Source organism: Mirounga angustirostris, unplaced genomic scaffold (genome assembly GCF_029215605.1).
Source record: "Mirounga angustirostris isolate CCGP_5_RB_7025 unplaced genomic scaffold, mMirAng1.0.hap1 SCAF_5, whole genome shotgun sequence".
Taxonomy (NCBI): domain Eukaryota; kingdom Metazoa; phylum Chordata; class Mammalia; order Carnivora; family Phocidae; genus Mirounga; species Mirounga angustirostris.
The window spans coordinates 25,311,384-25,329,242 of NW_026991713.1; the positions used below are offsets into that span (position 1 = coordinate 25,311,384).

At 36.3% G+C, this 17,859-nt stretch overlaps 1 protein-coding gene across 7 annotated transcripts in view; it reads right to left on the minus strand.

Moving 5' to 3' along the window:
• Positions 1 to 9,000: 9,000 nt before the first annotated feature.
• VEZT (vezatin, adherens junctions transmembrane protein) overlaps positions 9,001 to 17,859 on the minus strand; it is a 66,246-nt gene continuing 57,387 nt past the window's right edge. For 6 of the 7 annotated variants that reach the window (XM_045872830.3, XM_064590776.1, XM_045872828.3 and 3 more), the window contains 3 exons: positions 17,467 to 17,567; positions 15,727 to 15,934; positions 9,001 to 12,252 (listed from right to left, as the gene is read on the minus strand). In XM_045872830.3, the coding sequence (XP_045728786.1) occupies positions 11,738 to 12,252; positions 15,727 to 15,934; positions 17,467 to 17,567 (824 nt within the window). In that variant the 3' untranslated portion in view covers positions 9,001 to 11,737. Of the gene's footprint in view, positions 12,253 to 12,392; positions 13,326 to 15,726; positions 15,935 to 17,466; positions 17,568 to 17,859 lie in introns of those variants that run through there. The other variant, XM_045872829.3, reaches the window with a different exon arrangement.

The window sequence follows — 17,859 nt, forward strand, 5'->3', positions numbered from 1 at the left end:
TTGCTGAAATGAAGATAAACCAGGAAATTCTATTCCTATAGAGGAAACATTGTAATAGGACATTCCCTCTTAATGAAAAGATTATGCCATCTAAGAGGGAAGGATAACATGCAATCATAGGGAACTATTGTTCCTTTTAAATTCTTAGCACCTTGTAAGCACTAGTATTAGACTGCTTTAAGATGTAAAATACGCTTAATTCTTAGCTGGAGCCAGCTATACTTTTTTTTTTTTTTAATATTTTATTTATTTATTTGACAGAGAGAGAGACAGCGAGAGAGGGAACACAAGCAGGGGGAGTGGGAGAGGGAGAAGCAGGCTTCCCGCCAAGCAGGGAGCCTGATGCGGGGCTCGATCCCAGGACTCTGGGATCATGACCTGAGCCGAAGGCAGATGCTTAACGACTGAGCCACCCAGGCACCCCCAGCTATACTTCTTAAAACTGCCATCATTCACGGAACCCTACCATCTTTTTTTCTTTTTTTTAAGATTTGATTTATTTGAGAGAGAGAGCACGTGCATGAGCGGAGACGCGGGACTTGATCCCAGGACCCTGAGATTATGACCTGAGCCGAAGGCAGGCGCTTAACCAAGTGAGCCACCCGGGCGCCCCCCGACTACCTTTTTTTTTTTTTTTTAATATTTTATTTATTTATTTGACAGAGAGAGGCACAGCCAGAGAGGGAACACGAGCAGGGGGAGTGAGAAGAGGGAGAAGCAGGCTTCCCGCCAAGCAGGGAGCCCGATGCGGGGCTTGATCCCAGGACCCTGGGATCATGACCTGAGCCGAAGGCAGACGCTTAATGACTGAGCCACCCAGGCGCCCCTTTTTATCCTCTTAAGGTTGAATATTTCTTAGGTTGCTCACCTATGTCATAAATATAAGCACTCTTTCACCCTGGAATAGAATGACAAACTTGGCTTTACATAGTATAGTTGTATCTCATTAATAGAGAATCTTAAGAATTTTAGCCCTGGAAGAGAATTTTAGAGGTCTACTCCAATTCATAATTAATGCTTTTTTTTTAAAACAGGAAACTGTACCTTGAAATGGTTAAATGATTTGCCTGAGTTTTAGAGAAGTAGTTTTGTCAATAATCCAAGTCTACGGACTTCAAAATTCAAGGGCCCTGTACTCTCCTAGAGTTCAGCTGTAAAATGAAATGTATCTGCAGGCAGCTGATGATAACGAGGTCTTTTATAACTGGGGAGGACACTGGTTCTGACACTCCGTGTGTACAACTTTGAGTGAGAAAACTACTGAGCCTGTTTCCTTACCTTCAAACAGTATATTCAGATTCTAGGAACATATTTGATGCCTAATATTTTGTATATAAATGTAAACATTTTCTCATAGGGACACATTTAAGATCTTTCCTCAAGTAAGTAGGACTGGGGCTCCTGGCTGGCTGTCAGTAGAGCATGATTCTTTTTTTTTTTTTTTTTAAGATTTTATTTATTTATTTGACAGAGAGACACAGCGAGAAAGGGAACACAAGCAGGGGGAGTGGGAGAGGGAGAAGCAGACTTCCCATTGAGCAGGGAGCCGGATGCGGGGCTTGATCCCAGGACCCTGGGATCATGACCTGAGCCGAAGGCAGACACTTAACGACTGAGCCACCCAGGCGTCCCAGTAGAGCGTGATTCTTGACCTGGGGGCATAAGTTCAAGCCCCATGCTGGGTATAGAGCTTATTTAAAATTAAAAAAAAAAAAGTTCAAAAAAAAGTAAGTAGGACTGATTTTTTATGAACAGATTGTGAAAATGTTCTATTCATTTTTACAGATGTACATTCGGGGAAAATTAGTATTTGCCAACTTTATTTTCAATGGTTATAGCACATCTGCTAAAGACCTTCAGAAGCAAATTGTGAAGACAAAGAGTGATTATCATACAGGATATTTCCTACCCAATGACTTCAGGATCCGGTAGAGTAACTACACATATTCTACCTTACCTCACACTTTTCATTAGTAAATCCCAGACAAGGGCCAAATGTCAAGAATTGCCTTTATGAATGCTTGTTCCTTGCTTCAAATCTTTTCTGGGAAGAGGTAGCTTATCTATTTAAAAGTTCAGTTCAAGTCCATCTGGAGGCATCATTGAGCTCGCCGACCAGACACCATGAGCAAAGCTTACCCTCAAGGGTTGAAAAAATTTATGGACAAGAAATTATCATTGAAATTGAATGGTGGCGGACAGGTCCAAGGAATATTGCGGGGGTTCAGTTCCTTTATGAATCTTGTGATAGACCAATGTATGGAGATGGCAAGCAGTGGGCAACAGAATGATATTGGAATATGAAGAAACTAAACAATGGGTGTGTTCACTGGAAGAAAACTGCTTCCACATGTCCTCTCTCCACAGCACCTGTTTTTCACAGTATAAAAATCAGGTCATGGGCATTTTCATATTGAACTTTTTTGTTAAATACATTTTCGTAATAGTAAAACAAACAAGTAAATCAAAGTTCAGTTCAAGGAAGGCCCTTTCTCTTTAGCCAGCACTTGGTCTGCAGAGCCATTCGGGAGTTATTATGAATGTTCCCAAGACTGTAGCTGAGCTTAGGAAGGTTCAAACCAATCATTCATTCAATTACATAGGACATTCAGTATGTCTTTTCTGTCAGGGAGGTCCTACAAGTCAACAAATAGAAGATAAGAATATATCTGATGGTGACAGTCACTGAGAAGGGTGAAAATGGAGCTTTTAAAATTCATCTACTGTTTTCACTCCAATGACTTAGCATGTGAGGCACTTTAATGACCAAACTTAGACTAATGAATCCACGGTTTTCATAGAAAACTGCTGTCATTTGTCGGTATGTTAACAAATTCTGGAAAATAGTATAATAGAAGAAAAATGGAGATAAAAGGAAAAGAAATTTTTACCTTTTGGCTGATTCATGTTGCAAGCCCCAGAATAAAAAAAGCACACACACAGAAGACACAGAGAGAAGTACAGATTTTATTAGAGACTTGTTAAGCTTAGAAGGAACAACAATAATACAGGCATATACAAACCTACTGTCCGTTCTTGTAAAAGTCCTTTAAAAATCTGATACGATAAAATACATCAAGTGATCAAAGAAAGCACTGATGAGAAAGGCTATAATCTCAAGTCTTCAGGTAGGGTAGGAAATGTGCAGTTCTACAAAATACAGGTAGGCAGAAAGTAAAAATTAAAGTATCTCTGAAAGAATATTCTTAAATGATATTTAAAAAAAATACAGCTTAACACTCCAGTGTTAAATGAAGAGTGAAGACTGACTTTAGAAAATTACTTATATGTAAACAAGCCCAAACTCTGTAAGACAGTTCACACATTCCTGTTTTCAGTGTTCATACAATGTTAAAAGAGAATGCAAATCCCCCCCCCAAATACTGAGAACACTTACTATACATAAACAGAAGATGGGTTCATACATTTCAGGCTATGTCAAGAAATAGTTACCTATGCTCACAGATTAGGGCACAGATACAAGACTGCTAATGTCAGGACATCTTCATGTTTGGGTGAATGCAAAATGTCATAAATTTTGGAAGACACCAATGTAAGGCTCACCTATTTAATTTTAATATAGTTCATTAGAAAAAAACGAATCCAAAGAATTGAGGCATAAATTAAGAGTGAATTTACAAGACTATAAATGCATTTAAATCATTTGACATTAAAAGGAATCAAAATCCAAAGATCTTTAGGTCCAAAGGCTATTGTTTTATCAAAAAAATATACATATACTAACATGTATAGTGTTTTATGTAAAAAGGAAACACTGTGCAAACAGGAAAACACTGAGAGAAGGGTAAACATAATATGATTTAAAAGGCAAAAATAATAGAACCCACGGGATGAAGCATCTGTATGATGAATGAGATAACTAATCCCAGGGTTGAGTTCTTCAGAATGAGCCTCAAGCTCACAGTCCTATTTTAAAGGATAACTCACTGATCCAATTATTCTGATGACAAGGCTTGGAGGAACAGCACAGTTTGAGGCTCTTTTCACAGTTGGGAGTCCTTGATTTGTCTGCAATTATTTCAAACATGGTCTAATCCTATTGAAATGTCAGTATTACCAAAAGTATACACTTCCATTGTGTATCATAACTTTGGATTTGGGGTCTTTTCATGCCTTTTCAGAAATCCTGTCCTCAAATTAAGTAAAACAGCGATGTCACAGTTATGATGTGAGACCACGTGATGGATCAAGTAGGTCAGAATCTTTTAAAAATCCAGAGCAGCAGGGTACAAAAATAAACTTACTAAAAACCTTATTCTGCAAAATACTTTAGTAATCTGTGAGGTATTAATCCATTTCCACTCTATCATCCTAACTTGTTTCCATCAACCACAGCAGATTCTGAAACATAGTTTACAATGAATCTGACAAGGGACTTGGTATCTACAAACGATGCTAAGGTTCTTCCCAGACCTGAACCTAAAAAGCAAGCTCAAAGCGGTATGGTAGATTCAAGAAGATTAAAAAAGGCATTGGTCTCCAGAAACAGAAGTTTAAAATTACTTACCATTGGAATTACAGGGCAAAGACCAAATGCCTTTCAGAAATTATGCACAATTAAATGAGACTGCTATCATATTGTTGAGTAGAAAGTGAGAAAAACAAAAACAGAAACCATTAGTTTGGGGGAGAAAATTTTTTTTTTTTTTTTTTTTGGTGGCTAAATCGTTTAACCATAAAATAGAGCTAGAGATCTGATAAGTTACAAGAACAATTCTCCCACCAGCAATTAGTAACAGCCATATTACATTTCACATTTCTACTGTGATAAATTACTGTAATGTCAAAGTCTGGTAGACTTTATCTTGCTATCCATTGTTATTCCTCTAATTGTAGAAGGATTAACCAACCAATTTTTGCTAACTGTAGGCACACACACAAAGAAAAGTGAGTTTTGATGAACGTAGGATGTCTAGTCAGCCTCAGGTTCTCTTCAGTCTTCACACTCTTGATGTTCCAGGAATGATGCGCGAGTTTAGGTTGGTTCTAGGATAGGCCCAGGGGCCTGGTTTGATCTGGGATCCCTGGGACCATACCTAGAACAAACCCAAACAAAACCAAACTCCTTGGGAGTGCTTTCAGCTCAGGTGACTTCTGGGCTTTTCAACCATATGGACCTCCAGGGCTGTACCAGGACCATACAGCAATCTTTAAGGAATGGGAGTAGCATTTCTGGAGTTTTCTGTACGTTGCCAGGTGCTAGTACTGTGCAGAAAATACTTTGCTTAAATATGGAATTAAATTTACTTGGGAGAGGAAAAAAGATATCTAATTTTTTAGGATATCATAAAAAATAAACTTGTAAAAGACATGCTTTAGTTTTAGAAAAGATGCTCAAAGATGAAATAAACTCATTTGTAGGCAGTCAACCTTTAGGAAATGTTATAAAAGTGAAAAATGTAAAGTTCAAAACAGTAGAATTATCCCTTATCTTTAGAAACTTAAGATACAAATATGAGGGGAAATATATATTTCTACAATGACTCATAGAATATACTCACTTTGAAGATTAGTGTGTCAGAAGTATACTCAACTTAAATACTGTCCTATTTTAATAACCTGCTGGCCATGTGCTGAATGAAATTGAGTAAATAGGGATGAAACAAATTAACTCAATTGCTGACAGGTTAAAATGTACAGCATTTTAAAAAATACCATATGCATTTTAATGTATCACACATTTTAGGATTTCTATAAAATCAACTCCTTCTTCATGTTATGCTTTTGTATATGTGAATCCTGGAATCAATTCATCCTCTTCTTGATTTATAGCAATTATACTGAGTAAAATCACTTTCCTTTCACAACTATATGCAAGGAGAATTCTTCTCCTTGTACCACCAACCAGGGTTTGGCATCATGGCTATTCTGTAATGGCAGTCTCAACTCAAGAAACGGGTTTGGGTCATCTATTTTTAAATGAATATTATATCATAATTCCCTTCCACTAGCATATGAATAACGTTAGGTGATGAGTCATGGCCATAGGCTGATTTTCCAATTACCCTGTATGTGATGGATGGATGAATCAACGTATGGACTAAAACATAATCAGCCTATTGGTAAAACTAAGTTATTCAAAGCCAGGATATCCCTTTCTAGACAGATTTGAATTTTACTTGCAAACATAATAACATGCAAATTTCATGTTTATTTTTCATTCAAGAGAGAAAAATCATCATGCTTAACATTAAATGATAACTTAAACACGCAAAATATAGAATGACACTAGGAATTTAGTCATTCATATATCTGTCAATATCATTAGATCTAACACTGATAACTTTTGGCAAGCTTTTAACATATATTTCACTGAGTGAAAACAAAGATACTGTCTTAAAATCTTGCACAATCAAAGAACAAATTCTTTGTGGTAAAACTGCCTAGAGTCTAAAAACCTTATTACTTCTCAGCTCTCTGGGATATCAATAATGATAGTTTTCTTATTTCCCAGGACTCAACCTACTTCATGTTTCAGAAATGAAGATGCATCTCTAAAAACAAAACCAAACTAGCCAAAGAAATTCTCAGCAGCATGTGGTATCCAATTCATTTAGAGAGTATGCAGAAAATGCTAATTTGAGTGGGGTGGTTTTAATCAGACCCAAAAAATTAAAGGATAGAATACAGAGAAGGTGAAGTATGGAAACAAAATGGTTCCCCTTGTACAATAACAGCTTGTCTGTTTTGAGAGCAGGTATCGCATTTAGCAACTTCACTTATTTTAAAGATAGCAATGAAACAGGTAGTGAGTAATAGATACAAAATCCATGCGCTTTAAGTATAATCCAGTTTTTTAGTCTTCACTGAGTCGATTTACTCTAGCTGTCTTAGTTACCTGGTTTCCAAAACCAAAGCAGACTAGAAGGAGCATTACGAAGGTGGAGAAAGGCCATTGCTAGGGGCACACGTAAGCAAGCAGTAACTGCAGGAATTGGAGGAATCAGAACTACTAACAGGAAACAAAGACAAGAAAATGAAAAAAGCACAGCAGAATGGAGCCATTTAGTAAAAGGGCACATAGCTCTCAGTGCCTAATTAGACTATCAGTATAACAACTGTTGTTAATAATGAGCATTCTGACATCAAAAAGATTAAAATGATTTTCATATACTGTTTAATAAGACAGCGATGCATACTGTTTTAAAGGATTACCTTCAGAAATTATTCCAAAAATTTGTAATGCTTAAAGGGGTCTAAGCTCTATAGAAAACTCAGATATCTAGAATGAGTCATTCTCCAAATATTCAGTTAGCCAGTTCTTCCTAAATTAGCCATGCATGTTTAGTCTCAAACCTATAGTTCTAGAATATAAATCTTGGTGAACAGAATTGGAGTCACATTTACAATGCTCTAAGTTTTCAGTCTGTGTCCTATACTAGGAACAATCAACGAGAACAAAACATTTAATATTTCCTAAAATATACACAATGATTTGTACAAAGATGGTAGTTGGATTTTCTTTTACAGCTGAATTCATTTATGGAGAGTCCTAGAAACATCAATATATAAAAACTGAATTAATATTTTAAATATATGGCAATCACATATTCAACCAAGTATTTTTAGCAAGTTCTTAGTAAAGAATGAAGAGGCAAACAAAAGTATGTATGCTAAGCAGCCAAACAGGTACCACAAAGTCCATGCACTTAACTGACCGAAAAAGCCCCTTAGCCTTCTTTCAGTCTACTTACTCTTATTTTAGACACAATTCTAGCGAGCTTGGCAATCTGGTTTCTCAGGCCACAGCAGATTATAAGCAGCAAATTAGGGGCCTAGTGCAAGAGGCAGGCACCCAAGACAGCAGCAAAAAATGACAGCTGATTTTAAGGGAAGATAGAGAAACTGTGAAAACGAGACCTAGCTCACAAAGCACAGCATCGTAGGGTCATAGAGTAAAAGGACACATAACCTCATCTATCTTAGGAGTCCCTGAGGGTGCATTTCTGTTTATCACCCCGTGATAGGAACTGATATTCTTAAAGATGACAAAGAAAAAGTTAAATTAGATCCTAAATATTCTAGAAATTTTCCTATTCAACTACTAAAAAAAATGTTATGAATAAACGGATTTGCCTCAGTTACATGAAAAATTAACTCATGCAAGTTAGTTACCTGTCAATGGGGACAAGTAAATTGTTACTGTACTTAGGGCATTTTTTCCATATTTTGTCTTCCAATAGATTTGTTGCTTCATTATCTAATATAAGTGTGAATTACACAGACATGTTCTTATCTATGGAAGTGGAAGAATAAATCAATCTTTGTCTGGTTTTCATTCTTGGCATCTACAGTCTTATGGCATTTAGTTCTTGTTTCCTTGTTTTATTTTGATACGGAAACAATGTATTATGATTAAACTAAATCAGTTGAACTTTTCTTCCGACATGATTTCTAATAATTTATCAAAATATTTCACATTTTATATTACTTATGGTGTATAAATAAAAGTTGGTCACAGAGTGAAAGGACCCTTAGGGTTCTTTCTGATTAACATCCCATTGACTTAAAATTTTGTGAAATGTATCAGAATTTAATTCTTTTTCTGCTTTAACATCAAAAGCTTCTCCAACTTTACTATGTAAATCAGAATAGTACTACTTATTTTTCAGAGAATTTAAAAAAATTTTTTGACCTATTTTACTAACATACGTATAACCAGATCTTTTTTTTCAGCCTCAAAAGTTTCACTTTTTTTTTTAACTACTTCTGAGAAGTCAGAGTTCACCAACATCACTTAGCAATCCAGAGAATTTGTTTTTTGCTGGAAAAACTCCCCATGACATTATTAGGTCAGCTGCACCCATTATTTTTAAATGATGGATCTGAGATGTAAACTCAAGGTTATCCTTTTGTGTTAAAGCTTTAAACCCATATTCTTAAATTTCCTTAGAAATTTGCTTTAAATGTGTTTCTCCTGACTTGTCTCCAAGAACTTGAGAAATCAAACCTGAGTCAATACATCAGTTCTTAATTACATATATTCAAATGTACAATTTTAATGAAGTACAATTTTAAAGAAGGCTTAACTTAGGAAGTCAGAAAATACAGACAACTTAGAATATAAGCAGAAGATCACAAATCAAACACCAGCAAGTCTGGCCCAATGTATGCCAGATATGCAGGGTTTTAATGAAAGCTGAAAAAAATAAGAATTTTAGGTATGATTAACCATTACCAGATCATTTACTGCCATGACTTTCCTTACTGTAGGCAAAGGGTAAAAATCTTGTCTTCAGGAGTACCCCAAATAGCTTCTTTCATGCATTTTTACATTAAGTACTAGGTTTGTCCTGGTAAAATAAACTATGGAAATGTTCATGTTAAAAGCTGTTAGGATATTACTCCTAACAAGAAGTATCTGGTCAAAATATCATTGTAAAATTTGGAAAGCACAATTATAAGCGTTGCATCACAAAATATTTTTCCCGGAGGGCTTCTTTTGGAAGGAGGATGGCAACTATTAAAACTAGTCAAAAGCCTGACAATAAAAAGTGAAATATTCTTAGAAAAGCAACAAGAGTACCTAATTATAATTACATTGACTTGTTTTTATTTCCTAAGGTATTCATGGCAAGAAAAAGTCCTAGACAGAGGTTCTTAGATTTTACTGGGCATAAACATCACCTAGGTCTCATTCCAAAATGACCAACTGAGAATGGATTGGGAGTATGGCCCCTAATCTGAAATGTAAAAATAAGACCTCTAATTTATTCTAAGTTGATGCCCCATAAAAAAAACTGAGAAACACTGACTTTTAGACTATTAAAAGAGAAAATTAGGAATATTCACAGGGAAAATAATATTTTATCTTAGAAGCATTTTAAAAGATGAAAGAAATTTTGAAAACTACACACAAAAAAAGAAGCTTCAGTTAAAGTCCCAAGATCCTTATATCATGGTTTCAACAAGTAGAATTTTCATGGAATTAAGTTAACAACTTAACTTGTTAACAGTGAATAAAACAGATCAGACTGGAAGATTAGGAATTCCTGATTAAAATCAGTCTTTTAAAATTAAAAAGTATCACCTCAGAGAGCACTGAATAAAACTGATAAGATATTAAGATTTTTTTCCTAAACCGCTATAATAAAAATAATACAATAAAAGAATTAAAAGTTACTAAACTCTAATTCTTCCTGTGTAAGGTTACAGATTAAGAGAAAGATTACCAAGGTTTTCCATAACTGCTTCTTCTAAATCCAAGGAGAAAAGGAGTTGTCAAACTAAGTAATTTAAAAAGAAAGTATTATTATTTATGAATACAATCGTCAGTCTCAAAACAAGAATTTGTTTTTTTCTTGAAATTTAGCTAACTATTGCTAAGTGGTAAATTAGGCCCACCCTAAGATAATCCTAAGAGCTTAATTATGGGTAAGTCCCAGATTTTTGGTCAATAGGCAGAATCACAGAGGGTCTCTACTATTCATATAAAGCAGAACCAAGTTTTTCCTCAGGTTAAAAAATACATTTCCTAAGATTACTGGAAAAAAAAAAATCCCTTTGGATACATAAAACTACTAACTCAAAGTGCTCTAAGTTTACAGGAATCTGAATGTTTCTCTAAAGACTATACCCATCGTGTAATCTCCTCTCTAGGACAGCAGCAGAAATTACTATTCCTGTACTTTCCCCAAGTAATGTCTATAAACTATGTCAGTGCGGAAGAGCTATAGGTTTCAAGACGTACTATACTCCTGAAAATGTCACATTTTGAAAATGCAGTCATTTAACACTGGACAATTTGGAAAGCAACCTCTTTTAAGAGGTAGTTTGTAAATGAAGTACTAAGGAGACAAGGATGCTTTCCAGGAAGCAGACAGGATGTTTCCAGAATCTCATTAAGGTGGAGAGAGGGTATAGCCTCAGGTTAGAAATCGGCAGCTAAGGTGACCGGCTTGTGTTAATGGCACCCAATTATCTGTAGGCAAACCTAAACAAAGAACTTTCTGCAAAGTTGGGAATGGGGCCTTGGACTACGGGGATCCCACTTTGACATCATTCCCTATTAGTTACAACAAGAACATAAGATAAACACAAAAAATAATTGAAAGGCTAATTTTTAAAACAGTACAATGTTCTTCTCTTAAGGATTATTAGGACATCTTAAAATTAACTACCGAATACAGGTATGAACAAGGAAACGTTAAGAAACATGTCACAGTCCCAGTATTTTTGACACTACTTTTTAGTTCCAACCCCCAGTACACATTCATTGTATGAATTCAATTTTTTTTTAAATTCAGAACCTGTATCTTTAAGGCTGGTAGAAACAAAAATAAAATACAAACAAGTTGTTATTAACATAATAGTTGCAGTTATTAACTGCAAGAATATAGTAAAAAGGAGTCATACTAAATGTTCTTGCAATAGAATTATCCCAGTCATTTTAGCGAATTCTGGCAAGAAATGATAAATTTGTTTCTTATTAGAAGTACCTAAAGAATTCCCAAGATTGATCAGTTGTACTGCAATTAAAACAGCAAGTTTATTCAAAAGAGCCCTTACCTTCTTATTTTCCTAAAAGATTTGCCATTTACAGGTTAGCTACTATTTTCAGAGCAGTTGTTCAAACCAGGGTTCTTGTTGTAAATTCACATCTTAGCTTTATATATAGTAAACACTCATGTTCCCTTTCCAGTGGATTATGTAGTGTTGAAGCTAAAACACCTGCATAAAAGCAACAATTTAAAATCCTTCATGTAAATCTTGGTTCTTAATTCTCTTCTACCTCATTTTTATTTTCTTGTATTATTTGTTCTTCCTCCTCATCACCAAAAGTCTGTTCCTGCATGGTGGTAAAGGAGAGAGATCTAGCAGCCACTTCTGCAGCAAGACCGGCAGTGAAGGTAAAATCCGGTGACCGCTGGAGCCGTGCCAGTCTCTGCTTAATGGAGGGCTGAAAGAAGTCCCTGGCAGTTGGATGGGCAGTGGACAGGCTACCTACATCTGCCTGCTGACATTCCTCTTCACTCTCACACTGGTAACACACTCTTTCTTCAGCTCCTTGGAGGAAGACGTCATTTGCAGAATTGTCTTTATTTTTACTATCTAGAGGGTTTTCAGATAAATACTCAGTCCTACTACTTATTTCATTGTCAGCTGTGGAGGGTTTACTATTTTCCTCTTCAGTATCATTTTTACCAACTGTCCCCATATCTGAATCCACTGATGGTTCTGAATTACTTATGGGTTCCACTGGGTCTACAGGAGACAAGGATTTCAACATAGCTTCAAAGGAAAAAAAAAAAAGAAAGAAAGAAAGAAAGAAAAAAAGAAAGAAAAATAATAACTAAGGACCCAGCATTGATTTAAACTTTAATTTAAACTTCCAGTAGTTTTTTCTTATAAATAAATAAAAGCTAAATAAAACTTTCTAGTAAAATCTATGTAAATTTATAAATCCAGAGAACTTTAGAAGAGATAGAATGCCTAAGAAATGAAATGGGATGGGGTTTTGATGAACACCTCACACGTTCTCTTATTCAAAATATTAAAGCAGTGGTTCTCAAAGTGTGGTCCCCAAACCAATAGCATCAGTTGTAACCACCAGCTTATTTGACAGAAGTGCAAATTTTTGGGGCCCCACCCAGACCTACTGAAGGGGACACTGTGAGTGGGGACCAGCTGTGTTGACAAGCCCTACACTGGACTCCAATGCACACTGCAGTTTGAGAACCATCTTATGAAAGAATAAGCAGCATGATTTTTACCGATAATGTGTCAGTTAAAAGGTCTAAAGTCATCCAGATAATAATCATCTCTTCAGCACATATATATTTACAAGTTAAAACAGCATGGAAAAAAAAAATGCACACAATTCAACTTACTTGCCAACCACCTAACAAGACCCTGATGAAAGTAAAGCCATAACTTCGACACATTTCGTAATGTCACAGAAAAATAGAAAACAAAATAAAATCTGTATTCAAAATCAACTATTGTACAAAGCACAATACATAAATATTATATCCATACGGCAGAAGTTGTCCTTTCAAGGAAAATGAAGTTTTATTTAGCCCCTCTTGATGTTAGTAGGCAGTGGGTTGCTTGCTAGGCAGTCTCTCCTCCCAGTATGAGGGGTTAGTACAATACAATATATTAGGAAGCATGACGGAAGAAAAGAAAGTGCTTCTTGAAGATCTGGCGTTTATTTAAAAAATAATTTGTAAAAGGAGTCCATTGCCAAGAAACAGATCCCTAAGCTGCAGTAACTCCACTAGGGAAGCAGCAACAACAGAAAAAATGGCCACAGCAGGTTCCAGTGTAGAATATCCCTCTCTAATTCCATTCGGACTTTACCCCTGTAGGCAGAGATGAAAACAACTCTGGAAGATGTACTGAAATTTTTCATGGAAAAAGCATTTTATGGTATCAGCAGCTTTTTACTTATTTTCACAAACAAAATCAGTATTACTGCCCTTTCAAATGTAAACTACCAGAAGCACATACCTGAAAAAAGACACACATTTCTTTCATTGTTATATCCTTGCCCGTATTGTCAAGAGGATAATTTTAAAGCTATATGGAAAAAATACTCAACAATAAAGATACAGATTTATATACAACGCTATTTTCAGTCTTCCCATACATTTTTAGTCGATAAATCTAGTTCTTAAAGAATGTAACATATATTAGACGTTGATTGATATCCCTGATTATTGCTAATTAAATAGGGCAACATAATCCGTACAAGTGGAGGGTCAAGTGTTAACCCTGCTGGAATGTAAGCCTCCAGGAGTACAGGGACTTTGTCTCTTGATCTATGCACTAGGGATACAGCAGTAAACAGCGCCTCAGGAACTACTTGTTGAATGAATAATTTTCTGAAGGAACACTGTGGGGGATAATAAAGCCCCTACTGATAGAGACTGTGATTTCATTAGAAAGACAAAAACATCGGATGCATAGAAAACAAGAGTGCCTAAAACACAATGCTCTCAATCTCTGATTCATGTACGCCCAACATAGGAACAAACAGGCTACAGGAACTCTATCTTTACTGCTGCTTCTGGGAAGTTCTTAAGCCACTACATATGTTGCTGCTCAAGACTTCCTTCCAATTCCCTCCAGTGCCCCTCTGGTGTGAGGCTCTACAGCGGTGGGAGAAGCAGCAGGGAGAAGAGGATTCATGGGTGAGCAACTGGTAGAAAGGACAGCTCGGTGGAGAAGACAGAATTCTTGGTATAAAGAGATCAGCATGCATGTTTTTCTTCTTTTTTTTTTTTAAAGTAAACTCCAGCCCCAATGTGGGGCTTGAACTCATGACCCCAAGAACAAGAGTCGCATGTTCTACCAACTGAGCCAGCCAAGCGCCCTGGCATGAATGTTTTTCATGAATGAAATCAGTTAAGTTTGTGGAACCATCGTCTAATTAGATGAATATAACCAGAGGAGGATATCTGTATTAGAAAGAGTAGGAAATATAAAATGACGGACTCATATGACAGAGAGGCTTGAAACCAGGAAGAAAGGGAGTTTAGATTTAATACAGTAGGAAAGGGAGAACCACTCTAGGTTTTAAAGCTAGACAGCCATTATCAATGTACTCTACTCTTTGAGAAAAATCTGGAGGGAGCCTGCAAGGATAGAAGCTAGCTTAGAAGCTATCTTTGAAGGATAGCTTAGAAGAAAAAGGTATTGAAAACAGAAGTCAGCTGGGGCGCCAGGCTAGCTCAGTCAGTAGAGCATACGACTCTGGATCTTGAGGTCATGAGTTTGAGCCCCACATTGTGGGTAGAGTTTACATAATAAAAAAAAAAAAAAGGAAGTCAGTTAAGAAACTATTACAATATATGAGCACAGTCTAATAAGGACCTGGGCTATAAAGGGGACCAATGGGAAGAGGAAGGATAAAATCAAGACATGTGTAGCTGGACAAGGGAGAATGGTAGAGCTCCTAAGAGAAGAAAAGAGAAACCTGAGGAACTTTCCAAAAGTATAGGTAATCTATAAACTTCTAGTGAGAACGGGAAAAGAAGGCAGTTGATTTTGAGGCTCCACATAAGTACTCCATAAAAGGGGAATCCCACTCTCCCTACTTAGAAATCTACAGAAGTTAATTCTCAACTAGGAATTAATTTGATAGTGTCAAATATTAAGCTTCCTCTCATTCCTTCCCTCACCTCCCATGAAATCCAACTCAAAAAAAGAAGAGTGGAAGACTTACAGGAGTTTAATGCTAATCGTCAGTATTGTCAATATCCAAACATGGAGACAGTGTGCACAAAAGCAACTCCTCCTCTTCTCCCATCTACTAAAGTGCTCAAATCAATTAAGTAACTTTAACGATATAGCTAACTGGCCTAGGTCTTAATTCATTTGTTTCAATGATGAACATAGAGTTATTAATTTGGTGCTTCACTGAGGTATTTATAGTATCAACATAAAAGAGAACAGTTTAGAATCTCAAATTCACTAAATTTGAAAACACTAATTTATTCAACTTACTGCCAGTTCCAAATAAAGTTTAGTAAAACAGCAAATATGTGATGAAAAAGTATTATTTCATATTCCCAATTTGATTATATACCTACTCTTTTATTGATCATATTGATCTGTGTTTGGAAGAAAAAGTACTATACTTGCTGACAGATCCCTAAAATTAAATCTATAAGAATTTTACAGCTAAAACAAGATTCATAGTTCAAGGAAAAAGAATCCCCTACATTAAAATAACTTTTTTGTTCTGAAGTCAGTGCTTACCGTGATCACTAAATAGAAGTTGCTTCCACTTGTGTCTTTCTGCCTCTGATGCTTTAAATCCCAGCACAGATTTTAATTCTTGGAGGACCCTCTTGGATTCTTCATGTTCACGCTTCTGTCTCTCTCTGTCTTCTTGAGACAAGTAATAAAAATCATCCTTTCTGAAATCACTGTCCATATCTATATCATCTACATAAGCTTCTAATTCCTGAAAATGAATATAAGAAAAAGCACTTCAAGCAGACAATTTTCTAGTAGCATTCATGAACTTATATCTACCCATCTCCAAGATTAAAAAATGAAGACACTTGGCACAGGTCACTAAAGCAAAGGTGGGCAAACAGAGCAAACATATTATTATAGATAAATTGAAGTCTTAAAAAAACTTCACAGTTGATACTAAAAGGGACTGTGGATAAGAAGGTTTAATAACTTCAATCATTATTTTTCTGCTCTGATACCATTCTATAGATCTAGACAAGATTAAGTATTAGCTCTGCAAAACCAATCAAAATTAGAAGGGCTGGTAGTTTGGGGAGGTGGTCAGGTATGTTAAGTCTTCTTGTGGTAGATATTTGTGGTTCTTTCTGACTTCCCAGGAACAGACTAGGATCCTTGCTTATCCAGCCTCCTTGCAGTTATGGGTCAGGCAAATGACTTGGGATCCTCTAATCAGATGTACATGGATCACATCTGACCCAGAAGTTTATTACAAGGGAAGCAGGCATCTTAAGGAATCCATTCTGGTAAGAATGGTGGCAGATCATGTTTCTAGAGGTAGAGGTTCTAAAGGGAGTTTTTATTATTCAGCAATGATAGAGCAATATCTGCAACCAGTGACTGGGCAGTGATGTTGCTGGAAAGGGAACAATTCCTTTGGGTGATTTTGGCCATTTACACCAGCCTGGTTCAAACCTATGTGGTCCTCAGAAATATTCTTTCAGTCATGTACTGTTTTTTCAAACAAAATTTTTGTTTGTTGGGGCTCCTGGTGGCTCAGTCAGTTAAGCGTCCGACTCTTGGTTTTAGCGCAGGTCATGGTCTCAGGGTGGTGAGATGGAGCTCTACGTCAAGCTCTGTACTCAGTGGGGAGTCTGCTTGGGATTCTCTCTGTCCCTCTGTCCCTCCCCCTACTTGCGTGCTCTCTCTCTCTCTTTCTCTAATAAAATAAAATCTTAAAAAAGAAATCTGTTTGTTAAAGGAAACAGAATTGGTCTCCTTTTGCAATTAAGAACTGAGTAGACAGTATGACCAAAGGAAAAGAAGTTTTCCTAAGGATAAGCAGAAGAAATCTTTGTCAGTGTCTAATGAAATCATTGAAAAATTGTTTCTTTAGAGTGAGGTACAGTGTACATGCTGCCAAATGCACAAATCTCAACGTGTGCAGGATTTTCACACATGTATACGGACCGGTAACCACTCGCCCCATTTCCAGCATCCCAGAAGGTACCTTTGCCAATGCATGGATTTTTAATGTGTTTAATCACTTTTAAGTGTCTAAGAAATAGTAAGATATAAATAACATGTAAATTTGCTGGTAGATTCAGTGCACTGAATTCAAGGCATTAAGAACAAATGATGTGATGTCAGTTCAGTACATTGTGTTGTAATTTTGAAGCTCATCACAAACATAAATTTAACAACTTAGTGAATAATTATCTACGCCACTTACAGAGAAAGCAGGCACCCTTTATATGTGGAGCTCTTCTTTAGGGGGAAAAAAAGCAATTTCACCGTTACCTGCTCCTCGGGGATGGGATCTTTGTCTGCAATGTGTAGAGCAGGCTGCATCAGAGGCGCCACAGTACAACGGGGATTCTCACACGCTATTTCAGGCTTGCCTTAAAAAGCAACAGACCACGTGGAAACGAGTGAACATCTAATTAAAAACATTCTTAGTACTAATATTTTGCCAGTTTCATAGTCCAGCTTGTTCTGATTGTAACTTTTAATTTATAAAAAAAATTAAGGATGTTAAAGTTAACAGTAACAGCAGCAGATTTACAATTTAAGTTAAATTAAACTCTTGGAGGAGTAACTTGTTTTTCTCTCCCTTCTTCATCTCACCATAGTATCTGGCACACAACAGGTGCTCAGTTTTTGTTCATGGCACAGGAACATTCTCAAGACAGA